This window comes from Schistocerca americana, chromosome 5, assembly GCF_021461395.2.
Source record: "Schistocerca americana isolate TAMUIC-IGC-003095 chromosome 5, iqSchAmer2.1, whole genome shotgun sequence".
NCBI classification, from domain to species: domain Eukaryota; kingdom Metazoa; phylum Arthropoda; class Insecta; order Orthoptera; family Acrididae; genus Schistocerca; species Schistocerca americana.
In genome coordinates, this window is record NC_060123.1 from 504299387 (window position 1) to 504325870 (window position 26484).

At 41.7% G+C, this 26484-nt stretch overlaps 1 protein-coding gene across 1 annotated transcript in view; it reads left to right on the forward strand.

Moving 5' to 3' along the window:
- The window catches only part of LOC124615944 (cytoplasmic tRNA 2-thiolation protein 2-A), a 96227-nt gene extending 70884 nt beyond the window's left edge, over window positions 1-25343 (forward strand). Inside the window, exon 9 of the mRNA XM_047144144.1 lies at window positions 24647-25343. Within this exon, the coding sequence (XP_047000100.1) occupies window positions 24647-24709 (63 nt within the window). The 3' untranslated portion in view covers window positions 24710-25343. The remainder of the gene's footprint in view (window positions 1-24646) is intronic.
- The last annotated feature ends 1141 nt before the right edge of the window (window positions 25344-26484 follow it).

Genomic DNA, 26484 nt, shown 5'->3' on the forward strand with positions numbered 1-26484 from the left:
ACTATACAACCCCTGCTCCCAACCCCTTGCCTCATGGTTCGCATCCCTGTAATAGACTTAGATGCAAGACTAGTCCCATATATTCTCCCACCACCACCTACTCCAGCCCAGTCACAAACATCACCTATCTCGTCAAAGGCAGGGCTACCTGTGATCTACAAGCTAAGCCGCAACCACTGTGCTGCATTCTTTGTGGGCATGATAACTGACAAGCTGTCTGTCCACATGAATGGCCAAGAAACAAGCAGACCACCCTGTCGCTGAGCATGCCGCCCAACACGACATTCCTAATTTCAATGACTGCTTCACTGCCTGTGCCCTCTGGATCCTTCCCGCCAACACCAGCTTCTCTGAATTGCACAGGTATAGACTCTCCCTGCAATATAGCCTACGATTCCATAACCCTTCTGGCATCACCTTTCATTAGTCATTGTACTTACCCATCTATCCCCTTCCCTATTTCCATTCCAGCACTACACAGCCCTCTATTCCACCATTGCTCCCAGTCTTTTTACTTCTTTCCTTTTCTGCTAACCCCAACTCTCTGTGTAACCTCCCGACTGCACCTAGCTGCCCTACTCTCCACCTCGCTCCTGCACGGTCCCAGCAGCACTTTACCATATCTCACCCTTACCCTGCTATCCCTTGCTCTCCCTGCCCCAGCCTCCTTCCTTGCCCCCACCCAGTTGCTACTCCCATGGTGCACTGCTACATGCAGTCTGGCTCCAGCTGCCAGAGACTGTGGTCATGTGTGTATGAGTTGCATTTGTGTGTGTGTGTGTGTGTGTGTGTGTGTGTGTGTTCGGTCTATTCTTGACAAAGATCTTGTTGGCTGAAAGCTAATGTTCTGACAGCCTTTTTTTTTGTGCCTTTCTGCGTCTCAGCATCTCTGTTACATGGTGAGAGCAGCAATTATCCTTTTCATTATATTGTTAGATTCCATCATGAATTTTCCATTGTTTGAAACATTTATATAACCTCACTTATCAATTGTGTCTGAATATCGGACAACCTTTTACCTCTTTGGAACATCTTCTTGTATGTTGGTACAGAAAGCAATCTTTTACAAAGTGATGAGACTGCATGTAATGGCTGACTTGTAGCAAAGTAAATACCATGACATGAATCACCCACAGTGTCACTGCTGCCTGTTTGCAAGCATGAGTGATTGAACACCACGAGGAAACTAATCATGCAGTAATGCCTAGAAACAGCCAAACTTGTTGTACAAGAGCAACAACCCAACATACTGGTACTACCAAGGTTAATGTAATGTACCTGATGTAAGGAGAACAACATAAGTGAGCATTATGGTTGGGGACTTTCATGACAGCCTATACGAACAGGGCAATACATGTATACGTACTAAAATAGAACCTCGATTAGCTGACTTTTGATTAACTGACCCCCTAATATTATCCTGCCCTGTGTCCAACCATCTGTCAGTACTCTGCACCAAACAGCATGTCAGCATTATCAATCGATTTTACACTTGTCACTACTGGTGTCCATCTGTGTCGAGCTGCTCGTGCATGCTCAGTTGACAAGACTACAGTACTCTTTAATCTTCTGCTATATTTATGCATTTTTAAGTTTATTACTGTATTCCTCTTAAGCTTCAAGATTAAAGTGTAAGTTGTGATTAAGGAGCATAAGGGATTCTGAAAGACTAAAAATTGCTACAAATTGGTAAAGGAAATAAGTTTTGTCCACAGTCAAACAGAAACTAAGTGTTCTGTGAAGACTTGAGAGAGGTGAGGCAGTTACTAATTTAGGCTCTGAAACGGATGTTGGAGTGACAACCATTAAAGACTGCGAAAAGAACCAAAAACGCTCTTGAAGCTTTTTGTTAACTGTAGATGGTAAAAATGCTTTATAAACAAGAAAAGCATTGTAGAAAACCAGAGCTTGAGTTCGTGGATGACATTATGTGGGTTTGCTTTTTCAGAGAAGACATAAGGGCCCCATGTTCAGGCACTATGGTAAAAGAGGAAGCTATTTAGTTGCATTAAAAACTGCGGGGGGGGGGGGGGGGAGAAGAAGACAGGTTCCAAGGAAGTGAAGGTTGGCTTCACCAGTGGAGAATATTCACAGCATTAGGCAATTTGCTATTTCAAGTCAAAAACTTTTTGCTGCTGCTGATGAAAGTAGGGAGTTTGTTGAAAAATTGGAAAAAAAGTGACTGAAAATAATCTGTTAGCTGAACAATTTTACAGCATTGATGAGACTGGGCTAAACTGTAAAATGTTCTCTCAAAAAACACATTGTCTCAAAGAATGAAACAGTCATAGACACCAAACTAGCAAGCTGACCATTGTAACACGCAGCAACGCAACTGGTGACTATAAATTGGCATATTTTGTAATCGGCAAATCTAAGAAATGAGGAGCTTGCAAAAACATAAACACATCAGCACTTCCTGTCCATTACATAGCTCAAAAAATTGCGTAGATGAATGGTAATTTGTTTAAAGAATGGTTTTTTGATGCATCTGTTGTTAAAAAATATTTGAAATCGAAAAACCTGTCACCACATGCAATTTAATTCCCCCCACCCCCCACTGGAACCCCAAGTGACTCCAATATTCCAACCAATTGACCAGTGCGTTACTGAGTGGTTACAACAATGTTACAGGAGGAAATATGTCAGTGCTTTGTTAGAGAACACAGAAGAGGATTGTGATCCTTTTAAAAGCCTCAATATGAAAGATGCAATTTAAACAGTTGCTGAAGCCTGGGAAGAACTTAATAAAACCACCATAAAAATCGTGGAAGAAAGTTGCCTAGCCTAAACCAGGAGCAAGAACTCCTAGAATCTGACGAGTCAGACGTTGCAGCTTTAGTCATTGATTAGCAAACTCTTCAGAATGATATCCAGCACGCTGACATAGAGGAATGGCAGGACATCAGAGGATACTCAGAGACCATCGGAATTTTGTAAACAGTACTAAAATGCATAATTCGACCTAAAGAGCACATTAGTATGCCCATATTCTCAAAGAAGTAGTCCCCAAGCTAATATTAAACTTTTCAGTGTGGTTTTCGGAATGCAAATTTTCTTGGAGTACCAGTACTGCATTATCTCATGTTTAATACATTGTTGTTGTTGTTGTTGTTGTTCTGCTCTTCAGTCCTGAGACTGGTTTGATGCAGCTCTCCATGCTACTCTATCTTGTGCAAGCTGCTTCATCTCCCAGATTTTTACCCTCCATGCTGCCCTCCAATACTAAACTGGTGATCCCTTGATGTCTCGGAACATGTCGTACCAACCGATCCATTCTTCTAGTCAAGTTGTGCCTCTTCTCCCCAATTCTGTTCAATACCTCCTCATTAGTTATGTGATCTAACCATCTAATCTTCAGCATTCTTCTGTAGCACCACATTTCGAAATCTTCTATTCTCTTCTTGTCCAAACTATTTATCATCCATATTTCACTTCTATACATGGCTACACTCCATACAAATACTTTCAGAAACGACTTCCTGACACTTAAATCTATACTCGATGTTAACAAATGTCTCTTCTTCAGAAACACTTTCCTTGCCATCGCCAATCTCCATTTTATATCCTCTCTACTTCGACCATCATCAGTTATTTTGCTCCCCAAATAGCAAAACTCCTTTACTACTTTAAGTGTCTCATTTCCTAATCTAATTCTCTCAGCATTACTCGAGTTAACTCGACTATATTCCATTACCCTTGTTTTGCTTTTGTTGATGTTCATCTTATATCCTCCTTTCAAGACCCTGTCCATTCCGTTCAACTGTTCTTCCAAGTCCTTTCCTGTCTCTGACAGAATTACAATGTCATCGGCGAACCTCAACATTTTTATTTCTTCTCCATGGATTTTAATACCTACTCCGAATTTTTCTTTTGTTTCCTTTACTGCTTGCTCAATATACAGATTGAATAACATCGGGGAGAGGCTACAACCCTGTCTCACTCCCTTCCCAACCACTGCTTCCCTTTCATGTTCCTCGACTCTTATAACTGCCATCTGGTTTCTGTACAAATTGTAAGTAGCCTTTTGCTCCTTGTATTTTACCCCTGCCACCTTCAGAATTTGAAAGAGAGTATTACAGTAAAAATTGTCAAAAGCTTTCGTGTTCCAACATTTCTACAGAATCCAAACCGAGGTCGGCTTCTACCAGTTTTTCCATTCTGCTGTAAAGAATTCACGTTAGTATTTTGCAGCCATGACTTGTTAAACTGATAGTTCGGTAATTTTCACATCTGTCAACACCTGATTTCTTTGGGATTGAAATTACTATATTCTTCTTGAAGTCTGAGGGTATTTCGCCTGTCTCATACATTTTTCTCACCAGATGGTAGAGAGTTGTCAGGACTGGCTCTCCCAAGGCTGTCAGTAGTTCTAATGGAATGTTGTCTACTCCCGGGACCTTGTTTTGACTTAGGTCTTTCAGTGCTCTGTCAAACTCTTCATGGAGTATCATATCTCCCATTTCATCTTCATCTACATCCTCTTCCATTTCCATAATATTTCCCTCAAGTACATCGCCCTTGTATAGACCCTCTATATACTCATTCCACCTTTCTGCTTTGCTTAGAACTGGGTTTCCATCTGAGCTTTTGATATTCATGCAAGTTGTTCACGTTTCTCCAAAGGTCTCTTTAATTTTCCTGTAGGCAGTATCTATCTTACCCCTAGTGAGATAAGCTTCTACATCCTTACATTTGTCCTCTAGCCATCCCTGCTTAGCCATTTTGCACTTCCTGTCGATCTCATTTTTGAGACATTTGTATTCCTTTTTGCCTGCTTCATTTACTGCATTTTTATATTTTCTCCTTTCATCAATTAAATTCAATATTTCTTCTGTTACCCAAAGATTTCTACTAGCCCTCGTCTTTTTACCTACTTGATCCTCTGCTGCCTTCACTACTTCATCCCGCAAAGCTACCCATTCTTCTTATACCATATTTCTTTCCCTCATTCTTGTCAATTGTTCCCTTATGCTCTCCCTGAAACTCTGTACAACCTCTGGTTTAGTCAGTTTATCCAGGTCCCATCTCCTTAAATTGCCACCTTTCTGCAGCTTCTTCAGTTTTAATCTACAGTTCATAACCAATAGATTGCAGTCAGAGTCCACATCTGCCCCTGGAAATGTCTTACAATTTAACACCTGGTTCCTAAATCTCTGTCTTACCATTAAATAATTTATCTGAAACCTATCAGTATCTCCAGGCTTCTTCCATGTATACAACCTTCTTTCATGATTCTTGAACTAAGTGTTAGCTAAGATTAAGTTATGCTCTGTGCAAAATTCTACCAGGCAGCTTCCTCTTTTATTTCTTACCCCCAATCCATATTCACCTACTATGTTTCCATCTCTCCCTTTTCCTACTCTCGAATTCCAGTCAGCCATGACTATTAAATTTTCATCTCCCTTCACTATCTGAGTAATTTCTTTTATCTCATCATACATTTCTTCAATTTCTTTGTCATCTGCAGAGAGAGTTGGCATATAAACTTGTACTACTGTAGTAGGTGTGGGCTTCATGTCTATCTTGGCCACAATAAGGCATTCACTATGCTGTTTGTAGTAGCTTACCCGTACTCCTATTTTTTTATTCATTATTAAACCTACTCCTGCATTACCCCTATTTGATTTTGTATTTATAACCCTGTATTCACCTGACCAAAAGTCTTGTTCCTCCTGCCACCGAACTTCGCTAATTCCCACTATATCTAAGTTTAACCTATCCATTTACCTTTTTAAATTTTCTAACCTACCTGCCTGATTAAGGGATCTGACATTCCACGCTCCGATCCGTAGAATGCCAGTTTTCTTTCTCCTGATAACAACATCCTCCTGAGTAGTCCCCGCCCGGAGATCCGAATGGGGGACTATTTTACCTCCAGAATATTTTACCCAAGAGGACGCCATCATCATTTAACCATACAGTAAAGCTGCATGCCATCGGGAATAATTACGGCTGTAGTTTCCCCTTGCTTTCAGCTGTTCGCAGTACCAGCACAGCAAGGCTGTTATGGTTAGTGTTACACGGCCAGATCAGTCAATTATCCAGACTGTTGCCCCTGCAACTGCTGAAAAGGCTGCTGCCCCCCTTCAGGAACCACACGTTTGTCTGGACTCTCAACAGATACCCCTCCGTTGTGGTTGCACCTACAGTTCGGCTAAGTGTCCCAAAACGTACACTTGAAATTCCGCAAACAGTTGACACTAGCCAGTAATGTTCCAAATAAATTGACTGCCTCTGCAGAAAAGATTAATTAAAGCCATTTTTTTTTTAGAAAATTGATAAAAATAACTTGATTGTTCTGCAAGGCAATTAATAACCAACTGCCAAAAACCTGGAAATAAAATAAAATCAGAAAACAAAGTAATAACATACTTTAGTCTTCCATAATTATGTGAATATTTTAATTCACTTTACAGCTTCCAGCCACAGAAATCCGTTTTATTCTTGAGATCTGTAAACTAGGAGAAAACAGCAAAATCACTAAACAAATGTAAACACGGTTCACTTGGAGACTACCCCTCATCCCACAACTCAGACTGCTCTGCGCATGCGCAAATCTGGTAGCTTGTGTGCGCCAGAAAAATGTTTCCGAGTAGCATCTGGCTCCTTGTTGCTACTGCTGATCAGCTTGTATCTAGTTACCTTGGATACAGCTAACAGCCACGCTTCAAGTAGCCAGAAGCGGAAGAGGATACTGCTCATATACGGCTCGACTGTGCATGTGCAAAAGCCCGCTGCCAACTGCTCAAATGAACATAATGTTAACTGTTGTGACGTCCCGCCCATCGAAAGCAGTTTGTTGTTATGAAGTATCGCACAGTCTTTGTCCTAAAGCCTTTGACACATTTAGCTGCTGGCAGATGATTGTGTGTGCGCTGCGTGTTTCGTTGTGGTAAATGGTGCATTTCCTTTGCAACTTGAGTTTTATTTATTTTTTTCCTCGTTTATGTTTTATTGCTGCAGTATTATACTGCAGTAACGGGCTAAAGTAAAATACTTAGTTAGAATATCACTTCTTACCAATCAAACCTACGAAAATTTAACTGAAAAATAAAACAATGAAAAATTTGTGGGTTTTTCTCAGCTTTCTTCCAGATGAAAAAATTCCTGGGTTTTTCCCAGTTTTCTTCCAGATGAAAAAATTCCTGGGTTTTTTCCAGTTGTCTCGGAGAGTATACACCCTGCACAGAAATATACCTTACGTGCAACAAAGTCCACAATTACACAGTCGTAGGGTTACCTCAACCATTTTACGTAACATTACATGACTGATCATGGATGTGACAAAGTATTCAGTTTTTTTGTACTGCATTATAAATTAAGCAAGAAGACCCTATTGTACCTGAACCGTGAATTTACTTTCAAAATCTTTTCTTAAAGAATTTACTTTATTTACAAGTGATTTATCAAGAACATTAACACATTTAAGCGGGGAAGTAGTTGCCAGGGAGTAACTGATGGAAATGAAATGACCTTTAACAAATGGGAATTTTTTTCATAAAAGCCTTTTCAAAAAATCAGATTTAAAATTTATAAGCAGAAAAGCACCCTCGAAATATCAAGTTACAATTTTATTTAGAGGCAAAAAGAACAATATTGACAGTATGAGCCTTCGGGCTGAGAAGCTTGCCGCTCCCTTTTAACACAGCCGTAGTCATGATCGCTCACAACAACCTCTGAAAGACTACACTGTTGCAAATCTGCAACACACCAGATTATTTTAAACTAAAAATTTTAGCAAGTCACACAAACACATTAACTATTCACCCTGTAAGAGGGATGGAAATGGTGCAAACACTCACACTAAGAAATTATTTGCCACTGAAAGTGCAATTTGTTTTTAAAAAGGCTCTTACGGTGGAAGTGTGGCAACTTTATAAAAATGACTATTTAAATAAAACCCATGAAATTCAGACTTACATAAAATGTACAACATGCTCTACATTACACATATACCGCCTCACAAGATGATAGGCAAGATAAAAACATATTTCAGGAATTTGGCCTTTACACCTTAATTCTATAAATTTGTTAACACCGAATCCGACAAACATGGCAGAGGCAGCTATTAACGTACGGCAGACTAACAGACAGACAGACAGACACTAACTGCCTAACAAATGCGGACGAGAGACAGACGAGCAAGCTTGGGACGAGAGACTGACCAAGAACACAAGTAGAATTTAACAAGTAAATGAAACAACACATCACGAATCACTTAACTTTTACTAAACTGCGATGTCTGGCGAAGACCTGGCACAGCATGCCCAAAACGTTCTCCCAAACGTCCGCTGCTCGCCGCTTCAACAGATGCAATCTCACAGCGTCCCAGCTCGCACCGGCCAGACCGATGTTGTAGGTTGACTCCTGTTGCTCTCGTATCGGCCGCGAAGCCACTACCCCTCGCTATACGGCACGGGCCACTGGACTGACATGGCGACCTCACATGCACCGACGCTCAAGACAGACAAGTCTTCTTGTGTCCCAGTGTGCGACCGACCAACCGATCGATCCAACCGCCAATGACCATTGCCCGAAAAAACTCGAGCAGACGGCGGCCTAACACATACTAGCACTCCGGACGACAGACAGACACTGACTGCCCCACACTGACCCGGCTGACCAACTGACCAGAGTCGCTGAGACTGAAAGACTGACCGACTCAGACTGACCGACTGCCGAGCTCATAGCGTCCCTTAAATGCACGTGAACAGGCAACTTTTCCCCTTTCCCACCAGAGGGAGACACCAAAGCTGCGATTGCCACAGCAGCGCCACCGCCAGGAAACGGAGGGTGACTGCTTTACACTATGTGCTGCGGCGCGCTCTTCAAAACAGCAATTTTTTCCACAGCTCAGTACCGAAAAAAGAAACATTGTGACGTGTATACATTGTAGGTAAATGTGGAATCTGAGAAAATGAGTGAAAAGATCCCAAGTGTGAACTACCTGTTTTCACAGAGACTATCAAAGTTTGCAATATATTGTCTATTGCATAATTCTGTTTTTCCATTAAGTGTCCTGCCAGGAAACCTCAGTTATGCAAATATTTCAAATTTGTCAAGAATATTAATAGTGTATTATTGTTTTCAGTATGTAAAACTGCACACATATTGGCAGATCTGCTTTACATCCCTGCTGTGGATGAAAAAAAGCACAAGTTCCCTAGATCTCATTCCAGAACTTCTGATTGTCTTGTCATAGTTAACAAAATTCGGGCCTGTAGCCACTGAATTTGGGAAAAAATTAGATCATTGTTCAAGAGGGTGGCAAATTTGTGTTATGAGAATATTTTGTGACATGAAGCCTGATGGATGTGAGGCTTTTGAATATAGTATTTTGTCTTATCAGGTACAGGACTCCAATATGATGAAATGACGAAATATGTTTTTTCTTTATTGTTACATATCTTTGTTAAGGCCACATTATATTTTATCGTCATCGTGTATTCTACACAATTTCTCATGTAAAATATGTCAAGCATCTATAGTGAATTGATGCGTGGAACACAGAAACACATAACAGGAAACAGGATTCACACTGGCTCTTTTTCTAGCAAAAGTATACACATTCATACATGCAACCACACAGACACCCACACGCACAGTCCTGTGGCCATTGCAAGCCTTGCCACAGGAGTGTACATTTAGGTGCCCACTTGGTTGTGTGCGAGAATACATCTCCTTTTGGTAGAAAAAGAGCTAGTGCTTAACAGCTAGAGTGAACGTTGTAGTCTGTTACATTTTTGAGTCATTGCTTTACCTTATTTTATGCATTTCTCCATCCAGGCACTTTTATTATTGGTATGTCAAATATTGTTTGTTTGTAGCCATTACTCAAGGCAATTTCCCTTAGTGTCACCAAAACTCATTTTCTTATTCTGTTCATATTCAGTTGTATAAATGAGATTTTTTATGGCTATTGTTAAAATGTAAAATAGTTAATCTACTCCATCTCTTTTATCCCTTGAACAGAATCCATGTGTCATCCACATTGTAAGAATAGTGTGTGTTATGATTCTGTTCAGTATGAGAATTGAAAATTTTTTATTTTCAAAATTATGTAGGAAAATGTTAGCAAGTGTCTTTGCCAGATAGAGTCCCATTGCTAAACACTGCTCGTGCATACACAACGTGATTATCAGAGGAAAAGTAATTCTAAGATAGAGCTACTATAAGCAGTGTTATAAATTCTTCTACTTGACAGCATTCATTCTGTTTTGCAGATGCAAGTTTTAGTTAGAAACGTCTATAGTTTCTTGTTCTGTGACTGTCGTGCACAAGTTAGTGACATTCATCATCGGTAGTGCCTACACATGTTATCCCCTTCCACCAAGTACGTTATGTTAACCTTGGTACTGCCGGCAAGCTGCAAGATGGCATCTTTTAAAAAACAGGGCTGGCCATATCTAGACATTACCTACATGATTATTTTTATCATGTTGTTGGATTATTGTCTGTGCTTGAATGTAGACAGCGGTGATAGTTTTGGGAGTTTGGATCACAATATTTACTTTAACAGAACCAACCAATGTTTGAAAAAAATAATGCAAACTTTCAGAGTAGGTTTTTTATATATTCAATTACAATATTTACTGGGCTACATGTGAGCCATACAATGCAGTCTCGTTTGAAGGCATCACCTAGAAACAAATGTGGGGCATGGTAATGGGCACTCAAACAACGCCATGCTATGCCAACCTATTCATAGGCCGTCTAGAGGAATCCCTCCTAACCACTCAAAATCTCAAACCACTCACCTGGTTGAAATTCATTCATGATCCCTCCTAACCACTAAAAACTCAAACCACTCACCTGGTTGAAATCCATTGATGACATTGCTGTGATCTGGACTGAGGGTTAGGTCACTCTATCCACATTCTTCCAGAACCTCAACACGTTCTCCCCCATTTGCTTCACTTGGTCCTCCTCAATCCAACAGTCCACTTTTCTCAATGTTGACCTCCAGCTCAAAGATGTCTACATTAGTGCATCCATTCATATCAGACCTACCAACCACCAGCAATACCTCCACTTTGACAGCTACCACTCGTTCCATAGCAAAAAGCCCCTTCCATACGGACTTTGTAAAAGATTCTTTTCTGTACCAATATACAAGAAAACGTGCAAAAGAGGTAAATGGTCATCTGATATCCACTCACAATTGTTAAATAATCTTATACAAATGTTCAAACAAAGGAAAAATCCAGTGTGGAATAATAGTAATATTATGAAAAGAATAGATTGCTATCCACCATATAACAGTGATGTTGAGTTGAAGACAGGAACAATAAAAAGACTACTAAATATGTAAGCTGTCGACCAGAAGGCCTTGTGAAACGGACAACATACACCCACGAATTCATGCAAATGGAGCTCATATATACTTGGCCACTGCCTCTGGCTGCAGAGGGCAGCCGGCCGGAGTGGCCGAGCGGTTCTAGGCGCTACAGTCTGGAACCGCGCGACCGCTACGCTCGCAGGTTTGAATCCTGCCTTGGGTAAGGATGTGTGTGATGTCCTTAGATTAGTTAGGTTCTAAGTTCTAGGGGACTGATGACCTCAGCAGTTATGTCCCATAGTGCTCAGAGCCATTTGAACCATTTGCAGAGGGCAAGCTGTGAGCAAGTGCGCATGATGGGTTAAGCAGTGTGGGTTGTGGGGGTAATGGTAAGGAAGAGGCTGGGGCAGGGCGGAGCACTGATTCTGAAGGCACAGGCTGTGAAGCAATCATTAAAATGAAGAACATTGAGTTGGGCAGCATGCTCGGCAACCAGACTAGCCAGCTGTTTCTTGGCCACAGTTTGTCAGTGGCCATTTATGCTGACAGACAGCTTGTTTGTTGTAATGCTCCCATAGAATGAAGCACAGTGGTTGCAGTTTAGCTTGTAGGTCACATGACTGGTTTCACAGGTAGCCATGCCTTTGATGGGACACGTGATGCTTGTGGCTGATTCAGTTGCACCTGTCTTGGGTGGTAATAAGTCACGAGGGGAATGCTCCTCTGTGGTTGGACAGTGGGAGTCAGTGGGCGACTGGAGAGAGATGGCATAGGAGATCTGTTTCTGTGCAATATTTATAAAAGAAACCATCCATTTTCGTAACTGACTCTCTGCAGTTCCAGTTCCCTTACCACAAGGTGCCCTGCTTATCACTATTGATGCCATGTCCCTTTACACTAACGTCCATAATGCCCATGGCCTAGCAGCTATTGAACACTATGTTTCCCAATGGCAGACAGATTCCAAACCTAGAACCTCCTTCCTGGTCAACATAACAAACTACATCCTCTCCCACAATTACTTCTCCTCTGAAGGCATCACCTACAATCAAATCTGGAGTATGGCAATGGGCACCCACATGGCACCATCTTATGCCAACCTATTTGTGGAACATCTACAGCAAAACTTCTTAACCGCCCAAATCCCTCACTTGGTTCACATTCACTGACGACATCTTCGTGATCTGGACTGAAGGTGAGGACACCCTGTCCACATTTCTCCAGAACTTCAACATCATCTGTCCCATTCATTTCATCTGGTCCTCCTCAACCCAATAAGCTACCTTCCTCAATGCTGACTCCACTCAAAAGATTGCTACATTAGTACTTCTGCTTATGTCAAACCTCCACTTTGACAGCTGCCACCCATTCCATACCAAGAAGCCCCTTACAAGCAGTCTATTCACCAGTGGCTGTCACATATGAAGTGACGCGCCCTCCCAAAATATACCAAGGGTCTTCACAGACAGTAACTATCCTCCCAACCTTGTACAGAAACAGATCTCCCAAGCCTTATCTCTCCAGTCACCCACCACCTTCAAAAGCCCACTGTCCAGCCACAGAGGAACATTCCCCTTGTGACACAGTACCACCCAGGAATGGAGCAACTGAATCACATTCTCTGCCAGGGTCTCGAGTGCCTCTCATTGTGCCCTGAAATGAGGAATGTCCTATCCACTATTCGCCTCACCCCTCCCACAGTGGTATTCTGCTGCCCACCAAACTTACATAATCCTCTTCCATCCTTATACTGCCCCTGCTTTCTGCCTCTTGCCTCATATCCCCGTAATAGTCCTAAATGCAAGACCTGTCCCATCATCCTCCCACCACCACCTACTCCAATCCAGTCTCAAGTGCCATGTATCTCATCAAAGGCAGGGCTACCTTGGAAACCAGTCAAGTGATCTACAAGCTATATTGCTACCACTGTGCTTTGTTCTACATGGCCATGATAATCAATAAGCTGTCTGTAGGCATGAGTGGCCACTGGCAAACTATGGCCAAGAAACAACTGGACCACCTAGTTACTGAGTACACTTCCCAACACAAACATTCTTTATTTTAATGACTGCTTCACAGCCTGTGCCATCTGGATCCTTTCTACCATCACCAGCTTTTCTGAATTGTGCAGATGGGGTCTCCCTGCAACATATCCTATGCTCTCGTAACCCTCCTGGTCTCAATCTTTGTTAGTAATTATCCTTCACTCACCTATCCCCTTCCCTGTTTTCCCTCCAACATTACACAGCCTTCTATTCCACAAGGACACTCGCAGTCTTTTTATTTCTCTCCTTTTCCAACCCCCCTCCCTCCCCCTTTCTCTCCGTCTTACCTCTTAATTGCACCTAGCTGCCCTAAACTCCCTCCACTTCATCCCTGTATGCTTCCAGAAGCAGCACTTTACTGTCCCCCACCCATACCCTGCTCTCCCTTCTCCTCTTGCTACAGCCTCCTCCTTACCCTTACCCATGCCATCCAGATTGCTTCTCCCATTATGTGCAGTTGCTCACAGTTGGTTTCAGTAGCCACAGACAGTCGCCATGTGTGTGTGAGCTGCATTTGCATGAATGTGTGTTATATGGCGAGTAGTAATCTATCCTTTTCATAGTATTGTCTTTATTCCATCCTGGATTTTCCATTGTTTGATTTTACCTTACGGTTTTTCTTCCTTCCCATAGCCCAGTACTGTTTTCCTGTGTTCTAACACTACTATACTCAATGCTCATTCTTTTCTTTCTCTTCTTTACTGTGTTCTGTCACCTTCCAACTGCAATGCATGCGCATACTTCTGAGCCACACTGCAACAACCGTCTTGTCCACACACAACAAATGATTACAAGACTGCACTGAGTGTTGGTGCAGCATCTCATGTCCCACATTACTCCTGCTGATATCATTAATCCTAGACTTTCAAAATGATCACTCTTCTTGCGTCACTCTCGTTTGTTACTTTGCATACCTTCATGTAACACATGAGCTTTTACCTCATCCTACCAACCTCTATCCAGCGCTCACTCTATCTCCTCTCGTATTACAATCCACACATACTAATTTCACCTGATATAGACACATCTCCTGTCCCTCTTCTTCATACGTATCCGCCCACGTCTATTGTAGTTTGTCGTCACCTTTCCCTATTGGAGTTCTCCCTCAGATTTCATCTTGTTTCCCCTTACTTCATGCATTCTGCTACTTTTGTGATTTTCCCAAATATTTTGGTGTATTTTGTGCATTCTTTTGTGCATATTTCTACACTATTTAAACATTTTTACGCGTTTTTATCCTCCACCATAGATGCTTTCCATCTTCCATCTGCATCAATAAAGAAAAAATTCCTTATCCTTAGACAAAATCCAGTCCCACATACTGTTCCTGCATTGTTGCTTGGCTCATGGAACCCCCCAAATGGCCTTACCATCAAATTATCCTTCTCCAGCTGCAACCCGTCCTTTCACAATAACCTTCATCTGTTTGGACTGTGCCAGCCCTTAACTCTCATCAACATAGTTTGGCAAAACCATGTCAATCAGGCCCAACCCTCCTTGCAATACCTCCTCTCCACTGGTAAAAGTCTGCTGTTGTTCAATTTCAAATTTATGGATCCCATCTTACACATTGAAACTTTTCCCTTCCAGGAACTAGAGCAGTATGCACAATGCCACCTCAAAAACTTCTCCAACATGTTCACTTCCTACTCCCACCTGGACTACCACTGTCCACCCCCAGGCAGTGATCTTGGAGTGTAACTGTTTCTCTTGGCCTCTTCACACGTAAAGTGGCCACACGTAATGTGATTATTCAGTGGAAAAGTAATGTATCTTACTGTCACCTGCTGGAATTACAGCACTACTGCAATTTGCTTTGCTCTACAAGGAACATGCTTTACTGATGACCATTCTCCAACACTCTGTGGTTATTGTGCATTTTGTTGAAACTATTCTCGACCCAAGAGTACATTTGGAGGGGTCTATACACTGGTTCACACATATGTCATACATGAGTGGATTTCCCTTTGTACCATGTTGGAAGCAATAGTGGTGCAACTGAAAACAAACTTAGCAGTCACAATTTGTAACATTTATTTACCACCAGGCAGGCCACTTACTTGTGCTGGGTTGATCACATTAATTCAACAACTTTGACCCTTTTCTCCAGCTTGGGAATTTCAATAAGCATCATTCCCTGTGAGGGAGTACCTCTTCGTCTGGTAGGAGCTGTATGACTAACCAGCTCCTTATCAAGCATGATCCGTATTTCCTCAGTTATGGTACTTCTACCCAGTGCAGTGTTGCCTACGGCACCTTTTCAGCTGTTGACCCAACAGTCTCACCCCCCCCCCCCCCCCCAGTCTCATGGCCTTGCTACATTACTTATTACATGATGATCCCTGTGAAAGAGACCACTTTCAGGTGAATCTATCACTTCCTTGCCACCACCAGATGGACCAACTTCCACGGTGGGTGCTTCGAAGAGCCAACTACCAGTTGTATTCCTCTGCCATTACCTCCATCCTCTCTCTGCCACACTGCATCCCTGCAGTTGTGCACGACTTCTCCATCACGATAACCCGCACTGATGGAGCTGCTATTCTCCTTTCTACAGAACCTCTGCATCACCAGCTGGTCCCGTGGTGGACCAAAGACATTGAACAACTATTCAGGATCTGTAATGTCTCTAGCGTTATCCTCCACAGGTCATGGGAGCACTTGTATGTGACTCTGAACTAAGGTTCGCTATCTAATTAAATGCACTAAGAAGGAATGCTTGGAGTTCTATGCCTCCTCCTTTTGAACACATGCTTCTTCCTCCCACATGTGGGCCAAGCTTTGTACTTTTCTGGACCACCAAAGTTCAGTAGCGGTTTTGGGCTTTGTCCTTCAGGTTGGTCTTTGTACTATTGCATTGGTTCTTGATAAACAGCTTGCTGCCCACTTTCAAACAGCATCAGTGTCCTCTTCTTATACTACCTTTCTAATGCAGAAATGACAAGTTGAAGACATCCTCTTATTTTGCAGCCCCCACCAAGCCGAACTATAGAATGAACCGTTCACTGACAGGGAACTACTTCAGGCTCTTGCCTCATCTCACGATATGGCTTCAGGCCCTGATTCAGTTCATAATTGATGGGTGTTCAACCATATTTGGCTTGAAGGTGTCTATCCTTTGTAGTGACATGGTGGTATCGCTGGGCCATCATTAAATGAGGCAAAAACCCAGTGTGTCTCAATAGTTGCTGACCAGTTAGCCTCACCAACATGCTTTGCAAACTGGTTGAAAAGATGGTAGCCTGCTGATTATCCTGAATTCTCAAATCTTATGGCTTTTTCCCTCCCTCTTATGTGGTTACTAGGATGGGTGGTCCACAACCTACAACCTTTTAGGTTGGAAACAGGAATCCAACAGGCTTTTTTAAAATACTATCACCAGTCTTCTTTGACTTACGTAAGGAAAACAGCACTGCTTGGTGCCATCACATTTTATTTACGCTACGTTATAGAGCTTTTGAATCTCCCTACAGATTCTTATTTGTCGATTTTTATCCCTTTTTGTTCTGGGTTAGTGTTGGTACTTCACTTAGCTCTCCACGGGTCCAAGAGAACAGCACTTCACAGGGCTCTGCACTGTCACACACTTACTCATTACCATCAATTGGCTAATGACCTCTGGTGGATTGCTAGTTAGTCCCATGCTATATGCCAACGACTTTTGCATCTGGTACAGCATCCACTCAGTAGCCTTGGATGAACATCAACTCTGAGCTGTCACCTTAAGAGCCTCCACTTGGACACTTTCCCATGGATTCCATTTCTCTCCTGCAGAAGTACAGGTCATGCGTTTCTGTTGTACCGTGGTACATTACGACCCAGAACTCAACTTGGATACCCAGACCTTGGACATTGTTGCACAGTTCCCCCCCCCTTTTTTTTGGGTGTCCTTTTTATAAAAAGGTGACTTGGCTGCCCCACACACATTGCTTAAAGACTAGCTGCATGCAGAAGCTTACCACTCTGCTTCCTTCCCCATACCTCTTGAGGTACAGATCATACTACACTTTTCTGTATTTATTAGGCTCTGGTCTCATCCTGTCTGGTTACCAGGTTTATGGTTCAGCAGTACCTTCAGCTTTGAAATTATTGGACCCCCATCCATCATCATCTCACACGACTGGCCACTGATGCCTTCCCAACTAGTCGTGAGACAGTCTCTTTGTCGAAGTGGCAATCTTCCCTCTTTAGTTCTGATAATACCAACAGTTAGTGTCCTATGCAACTGCTATTCGATACTTTGCTGATCACCCAACATATCTCATTCTTTTTGCATAGGGAGGACATTGACCCCGGATACCCATCCTCTGGTGGGATTATCAGTTAGAATTCATGTCACAGCCGCCTGCTAGGACCTCAGTCTCTTCTCCCTGGAATGCACTCCCCATGTTTGCATGTGGCCACCCCCCCCCCCCCCTCCCCCAATTGGATTGGTACACAAACCAAGAAATTTCAAGGTACTAAAGTTCCAGTCTCTCCCATGACCTTTCAACATTCAGCACTTTCAGGATGCTACCATCTTTTACACTGAGGGCTCATTGTGGGTAAAATGAGATATGCTTTTACACTGCCTGCACAGGTCAGGAATACTATTCATCGCTGGAAACATACAGTGTTTTTATGGTGGAGTTAATAACTATTAAAGGGCCACTGTTGACTACATTTTAATAAGTAGTGACTCAGTGAACAGTCATATTGGCTATTAATACACGCTTCAGCTTATTTAGCCCTTTATTACTGGATGACTTTGTGACTGTGTCCCCTGTATGCAGTTCTGTATAGATCGGAGAAGCGATCACTGTGGTACAATTTGTTTTGGACCCATCCACTATATTGGAATTTGGCATTTTTTAATCTATGACATATTGTCTTTTAGTGGTGGTTTGTTTTGATGGACAATGAATGTTGGGTAAAAAGATTCCTAACTTTCCACTCTAATGTTTTAACCATGTGTTCACCTGAAGATGTGACTTTTAGTGCCATGAAACCAGTAATGATCCAGTAATAAACGACTAAATACAGCTGGAGCAGTTATTAATACCTAAGATGAATACTCATAACTGTGGTTACCCCACCTACAAGGTTTTCAGTGAATAGTCTCCAGGGCATTGACTGATGTTAACTATTGTCACCCTGTGGTCTCTGCTATTCTTGTTGAACATAGTCATACTGCTTGCTTGGTTGTCTTTCTCAAGATCCGAAGCCGTGTGGATATCCCTGGGAATGAAATGGCCAACCATTTGGCTAGAGGAGGGATTTCTCACTTCGCCTCCCTCCATTCTCTTTGACAATACCAGATGTCAATTCGCAGATGCAAATAAGGCCTCTACTCACATAGAACAACATGTGGTGGGCTGCTGTCCCCATTCATCAACTCCGCACTGTCAGGGAGACTATTGTTGTATAGGGCTCCTCCTCCCATTCCTCGCTGAAGGAATCCACTATCCTATGTTGCCTCTTAATCGGCCATACCGCACTAACCCGTAGTTTTATTTTTCGTAAGGAGCTGCCTCACGTTCTGGTTGTGGAACCTTACAGGCAGTAGAACATATCTTGGCAGAATGCCCCCTCTTTTTGGCCCTCCATGCTAAGCGTGTTCTTCAGAATTCTTTGCTTCTAATATTGACAGATTGTTGAAATGATTCCCTGTGAAAACGTTTTAATTCTCAGATGCAGACTTCTAAGCTACCTTTTTTGTTGGGGGGGGTCTGGGGAACGTCCAACCCCCACCTTGTTTATCAGTTCATTTTTTCCTTCCTCTTTTACTCCATTTAATTGCTTTTAGATGTGGTTTGCCTCCTTTTCTGCCACACCCTATTTTCCTCTTTAGGGGTAGTATCCTGTTGAACAGCGAGTGTGCTTTAATGCATTGACTGTGTCTCCTTTTCTGCCACTCTGTTTTCAATTTTAGGGGTTATATTCTGCTGAATAGTGAGTATTCTTTAATGCCTTGACTATATAATGGACCCCTGGATCAAGGGACTGATGACCTTGTTCTTCAATCCCTTAACCACCAATCAGCCAACCAACTTATAATACGCTCTTTGAAATTCTAAAGGTAACAAGCATAAAATACAGGGAGCGAAAAGTTATCTACAACTTATAGAACAGTAATGGGGCTCTTTTTGCGCAAAAAACTGGATAGGAGATTTTATTTTTTTAATCTTGTGTGTATCAATGAGAGTATGTTGAATCCAAGTTTTCGACTCCAAAATCCTAGGGACAACTTTTTGTTGCCAAAAACTCAAGAAATTTTTGTACTTTTTTCAGGTTTTCACCTATAACTCGGAAACTATGGATTCTACTCAAAATGTAATTGAAAGAGCATTAAATATTCCGTCGAATTACCTACTTTAATGTCTCAGTCGGTGCAGCTGTCTGGACGTAATCAGTTGTCAAAGTTCGTTCTTTTTACCAACTTGGTTTAAAAAAAAAAAAAAAAAAAAAAAAAAAAAAAAAAAAAAAAAAAAAAAAAAAAAAAGGGGGGGGGGGGGGGCTCCAATGCATGTAGCTCAAAAACGGCTACTGCAAATGAATAATGTCCAGTTATCAAAGTTGTAGAGCATGAAATTTCATGTTACAGAATCATCTAGCTTTTCAGTTTTAGGCACTATGAAGTGTTCATACGCTTGAAAGCCAAAGTAATTCCATTTTGTTTTCTTTCTTTGAAACCAAAGTTGCATGGTGAAATGAAATGTCCAATAGGAAGACCGCTGTCTTGTGAGTACATACGTGTTATCTGTGTATATATCTTTAATTTTCTTCATTCATGTGTATTTTTATCCATGCCTTAATTGGTAAGTGTGGGTTGCTAAAATAAAAACTGACTACGTAGTAATGGCCAATATGTATTTACGTATGAGTATTATAAAAATTTGTCCATCTGAACAAAAAAGTGTATGACAACATTACAAAGAAATTTAAATATCAGAGATCAACATTTTATCAAATTACGTTCCATCGAGGTCGTTTGGGAGACTGCAGCAGGCCCTGCCCATCCTCAGATCTTCAAGATCCATTGTGACAGCTTCACCAAATTCCTCGTCCTGGAAGATACGTTCTAGCACTTCCTCATCCTTGACGAGCACGATATCTAGGCCGTTCTCGCAAGGTAAACCACAACAGTGTTTGCACATCGAGGAGCAGTTCAGTCCAGATTTCTGACATCCACATACTGCTGTGCATTCTGTTTTACATGTGCAGGAAATCATCTTCAATAGTTTGGGTGGTGCCAAATCTTTCGTCATTGTCACGGGAAACAAGTCTGATAAATTTTTCTTCCAGCCCCACTGGCATGGATAAGTTTTCTTTCCCTCAAAGACTGCATTTGATGGTAGGATCGCAATGAGTGCCACCTTGCCGCATTTGATGTTGACTATAGCCTTTCACGTTTGAAAGATTTTCTCAGAGCAGACCTTAGAAAAAGCTCATGCCTGCGCTGTCCAAAGTCCCGTAGTTGGAATTCCCATGCAGTGCTAACATCGGCTGCTTTCCTATCTGTGCTCCTACATTTTGAGGAACTAAGGGTTTAACAAATTCAGCAGCTTGCGCTTGGGGGCGTGGCTGTTGCTCCATAAGGTTTAGTAAATTCCCTTTTCCTTGGCCAAAAAAAGAGGGTGTGATATCACATCCTATGAAGGGATGGTTGAAAAGAGTAAATGTGCGATCAAAATTGAAAGAATTACTGGAGTGCCACACTTCTGCCGATTTCGCTCTTCCCAGATCTTGGAAGTACAAGTACTTGTTTCCTCGACCCGTTAGGAGGACAGGCACGCAATGTCTTCAATTACGATTACCATACTGTCAGACTCAACAGTTTGGGAAATAGCTGTTTCCACAATTAATGAATCCACATCTTCTGCTTGAAGCACTTGAATACCTCCATCCCCAAATTTCCCTGTGAGCATAAAAATCAAATGGTTGTTGTTGATTTTATTTGCGAGAAACTTCTCCTGTGAGACTGCAGCATTTGTACCTTCATCGAAAATGATATTTGATGAAGAACCTGGTGTCTTTAAACTATGAAATCTTTCAGAAGATTCTGTTCCGTTTTGAGAAGCATCAATTGAGTAGACAAAAATTCAGAAGTTGAACGTCTTCTTTCCTGATCAATGCACTTGTCAGACACCCTAGTTGTGTAGGGAGTGATTGCCTTGATTTCTCCCACGGAATGGAAGTTATTCAACCTAAAAATCATGCAGATGTTAAAATCGGCGTTACCAGAGATGAGCTGGATGAATCCTTCACTGGTTGTGTTAGGATACTCAAGTCTTGCAATCGAGGACGTCTCAAATAAGAAATCATCAGTGTATGGAGATCCGAATCCAACTGCACTAACAATAAAACCGGTGTTTATTAAAAATCAAATACCTTCTTGTATGATCGAAATTTGATGTTGGCGGTGCAATGCCTTTTACCAAACACGATCTAATCAGTTTGTAGTTACTGTACTTCTTTTGACAAACAGTGTGCACTTCAACTTAAGCCAGGCCAGTTAATAACACACGATGTGCTGCGATGTTCCTATCCTTACTGGACTGTAGTAGCGTTTCCAGTCGTTTCTGTTTCACTTTAAACACATCACTATCTGCCAAACTGCTATCACATATAAAACACACCTCCATACGATCTGAAGCACCCATTTTAAATGCGCTTCGTGCAAAACGAAAGAAGCTCAAACAAGGAAATTAGAGTTTTGTATGCATTCCTCGCACAACACAGGAAGACTGGTACGGCTAACAATGGAAACAATGACAAACGAATGGAGGGGATGGCAGCCTCGGTTGTTTAAGACACGTCAGTAGATTGAGATCTACAGATACATCTACACACGAAGATGTCATCTTATTGGAAATTTCATTTCATTGAATAACATTGACTTACAAAAAAAACAACAAACAAAACTACTTTGGCTTTCAAGTGTACGAACGCTCAATAGTACCCAAAACTGAAAGACTAGATGTTTCGTAACGTGAAATTTCATGCTCTACACCTTTGATAACTTGACATTTTTGATTTGGAGTAGCCTTGCTTGAATTACAGACGCTGGAGCTGACTTTTTAGCTAAACTGATAAAAACGAACGAACTTTCGCAACTGATTCCGGCCAAACGGCTGCACCGATTTTGATATTGAAGTAGGCCATTCGACGCAAAATTTAATGCTCTTTCATTTTGGTAAGAGTAACATTTTCAGACGTATCTACAGTTTCCGTGTAATAGGCGAAAACCTGAACAGAGTTGTTTTTTTGCCATAAAAAGTTGAGGGTTTTTGGAGGTCGAAAACTTGGATTCAGCATACTCTCAATTATATATACAAGATAAAGAAATAAAATCATCTACCTCATTTTTTGCAAGCAAAGGACTTTTTTGTAATGCTGTTACTGGACTATTATACAGAAACCAGATTGGAAATCAAATATAAGGGTCGAAAGACTTGAAAGGGAAGCAGTCATTGGGAAGGGATTTCCAGACAAGAAATCGCAAATGCAGTCGCACAACTGAGACGACACTCAATACATACAATTTGACAGAAGCTACTTATGAGGAAGAGTGACAAATCTAGGAATATGGAATCTATCTGAGATTCCCTTTCGATAACACTGATTAGTGCATGTGAGAACCAGTTGGGTTTCAAAAGAACAATATTTTCTGAATCCCTGCTGACTATCTGTTAATAAGTCATTCAGAAAGCCGGGTTCCCACACACAACAAAAGTGACGCCACAGCAAGTAGCATGACGGCTAATACGGCGATGGCGCTGTATGCTACTGTTTCCACGTACTCCAGCCAAAATTCTTGTAGCACTCTTTTCAGCGTGTCGGCTGAGAGTATTCGTATGGACACAGGTGTTATCATTCAGGTTATGGGATTAGAACTAAGCAAGAATCCAATAAGAAGAGAAAACACAAACGTTGCATTTGGAAGTGGATTTTATGTAGAAATAATATAGCAGCATCAAACTAACTTTTGGTGGACATGGTGCTTGTAAACTAAGACCCGTTCATGAATCACTTTCGAGTTACAAAAATTCAGTTTCGAGTACTTGTTGAGCCCGGACTCGAGCTCTATTAAAGTATCTGATACTCACATTAAAGACGTAGTCCCATGTCAAATGAGACTAAAAGTGATATTTGACATCTGGAGATTAACTCTCATCTTTCTAATATTTATATCACATTCTGAAATGTAAAATTTCAAAGTTTTTGTTTGATATATTGGTTGCTGTATACGATAAAAAAATCTCATTACAACCTGAAATTTTTGAAACTATTATGAAGAAACAAGCAAAACTGACCAGTCAGCAAAGTTTACGTCTGGCTTCGATGGTAGCAAACTCCTTAACCATTTCTTCATAGCTGAGACGGCCACCAGTTAGGTCAGTATCGATGTGAAGAACGGACTAGGTGCTCAGTCTCTCCTCAGACAAGGAACGTAGGTATGATTTCAGCCTTTTAAGAGTCAAAAACGAGCATTCCGCTGAACAATTTGTAAGTGCCATACATAGAAACATTCTAAGAACAATGTCAACATTCGGAAATACGGACTGTAACCGTTCCTTCCGCAGAAATTAATCCATTTCGAATGGTGCGTCACTAATCTCACAAGATTCCAAAAGTGCTGTGAAATGTACACATTCTCTTAGGACGGAAGATTTAAAATCAGTTTCGTATCACACTTGGAATTTTGCTGTGCGTTCAGAAATAACATCTGGTAAACTATTCTTAAGTTTACTGAAAACTATGAAGGACTCTTTAACAGCGTATTATAACTTCACTTTCTCCTTACTAATTCAGCGCACAAGTTGTCCAGTACGGGGGAAAATATTTCGATTCACCAATTCTCCGTACCTGTCAGAAGAACTTTTTCAGTGTCCGCTTCTCGATCAACATGAAATTTGCGTTTCCTTTATCTTTTATTGGTGCGTTCTTAGTCTACTATATAGAGAAATATTTGGCCTGTTTGATATCACTTATGTTAATTATTTTTATTTGCTCAGAAAGCATGTCTATTATTTCATTACAGATTGTTCCAAATGCCTAACTTGTGCGCACTGGCGGATTAAAAGGGGGGAGGGGGTCGCCCCCCCCTTTCACTCTGCTTTACCTAAGTGAAAAAAGTTCGTAAGTCTCGGAGTAACTAGAATTTCATCATGTTATATTTTCGCCTGCTGTACGCTCTGAGAATTTTTTTATTTAAAATTAAAATTTGGCCTCTTAAGTGGTACCCCATTTTAGCCAGATCTAGAGTGTATCACTTTGTTGTTCTTATCTGCTTTTCTCTAATCTCTATATTTTTGATCATGTCTATGTTCTATTTCAGGTCAAATTTTGTGTCCACGTACTGCTTGTGACTTATCCTATACCACTGTATTCATCAAGGTAGAATCACAGGGCAACACCCACATCCATGCCCATGGGGGGAATCTAACCCCCAGCCAGAACAGCCCAGCCGTCCACAGCACGACTATCCTGCCCGGCTTATCTGGGAACTGCCCGCTGGGATTTCTTGACTTCCGTGCCCTCGACCAGTGGCGAGCGCTGCGCTAAGCCCGCACCGTGTTTGCAACCTGCCGTGCCTTCCCTATTGTCAGTGTCAGAGTTGTGCTCTTAGACATCTCATCTCGGGCTGAATAGCTTATATGAACAGTTCCTTATGCTGGTGTCGACTGTTTCATTTCTGTCATCTGTTTACCATGAAACGAGCTTCAAAGATAACATCTTTTCTCTCTAAAAAACAGAAGACAACAGGTGAGTTCATTATAGCGTAAGACTATGGTTCGTGTGGTGCTATATGGACAAAAGTTGATTGTTCATGTATATGTATTTCTTAATTTTGGAATTGAGTTCTTAAAGTCAAGCTATTTGAGATTACACTACAATTTTTATAGGAAGAAACGTTTGGTATATTTTCTTCCATAGTTGTTAATTTGTTTTCATATGCTGCGGCTGTCTACTTAAATTGGAAAGTAGACAGTTTTTCTATGTATGTTACTTTACTTATTGGGCATAAAGTATTTTATTGGCGACCCATCATCTTTGTGATCAATGAATCAAACCAAATTAATTTTATGTTCGAGACAGCGGCAAATAATATTTTCATGGGCAGAAGTACTTGTTTTAAGGAGTCTTTTTGTGGAAATTGAACGATATTGCAAAGAACAGCCTTACCTTTCCTGTTTCCTTGTATTTTTACCAAGTGTTAAACTTGGTGTCAATGACGTCTACGAGAACTACCTTTGCCTCGGAAGTTATTTTCAGCTGGGGGAAGGGGCATTCTGATGATAAAATTGCCAGCGTTCGGTCTCGTTTGAGACCTGCAAGCAGATTGACCGTTTCTGAGAGTACATAGGATGGTCGCATTTGAATATGAAGTCTCAACAATGTATTATTACAAAAGATTGTTGCTTCCGCGCGTCGTTCCTAAAGTAGCAAGTGACTGGCATTGCGCTTGCGTGCCACGTTGCAGGCCCTGCAAAGAATTGCCTACTTAACTTTTTTCTTGCCGATAGATATAAATACGATACACTACAATTGCTACACTACTCGCCATTAAAATTGCTACACCACGAAGATGACGTGCTACAGACGCGAAATTTAACCGACAGGAAGAAGATGCTGTGGTATGCAAAAGATTATCTTTTCAGAGCCTTCACACAAGACTGGCGCCAGTGCCGACGCCTACATCGTGCTGACATGAGGAAAGTTTCCAACCGATTTCTCGTACACAAACAGTAGCTGACCGGCGTTGTGGGGTGAAACGTTGTTGTGATGCCTCGTGTAAGGAGGAGAAATGCGTACCATCACGTTTCCGACGTTGATAAAGGTCGGATTATAGACTATCGCGATCGCGGTTTATCGTATCGCGACATTACTGCTCGCGTTGGTTGAGATGCAATGACTGTTGGCAGAATATGGAATCGGTGGGTTCAGGAGGGTAATACGGAACCCCGTGCTGGATCCCAACGGCCTCGTTATCACTAGCAGTCGAGATGAAGGCATCTTACCCGCATGGCTGTAACGGATCGTGCAGCCACGTCTCGATCCCTGAGTCAAAAGATGGCGACGTTTGCAAGACGACGTCCATCTGCACGAACAGTTCGACGACGTTTGCAGCAGTATGGACTATCAGCTCGGAGACCATGGCTGCGGTTACCCTTG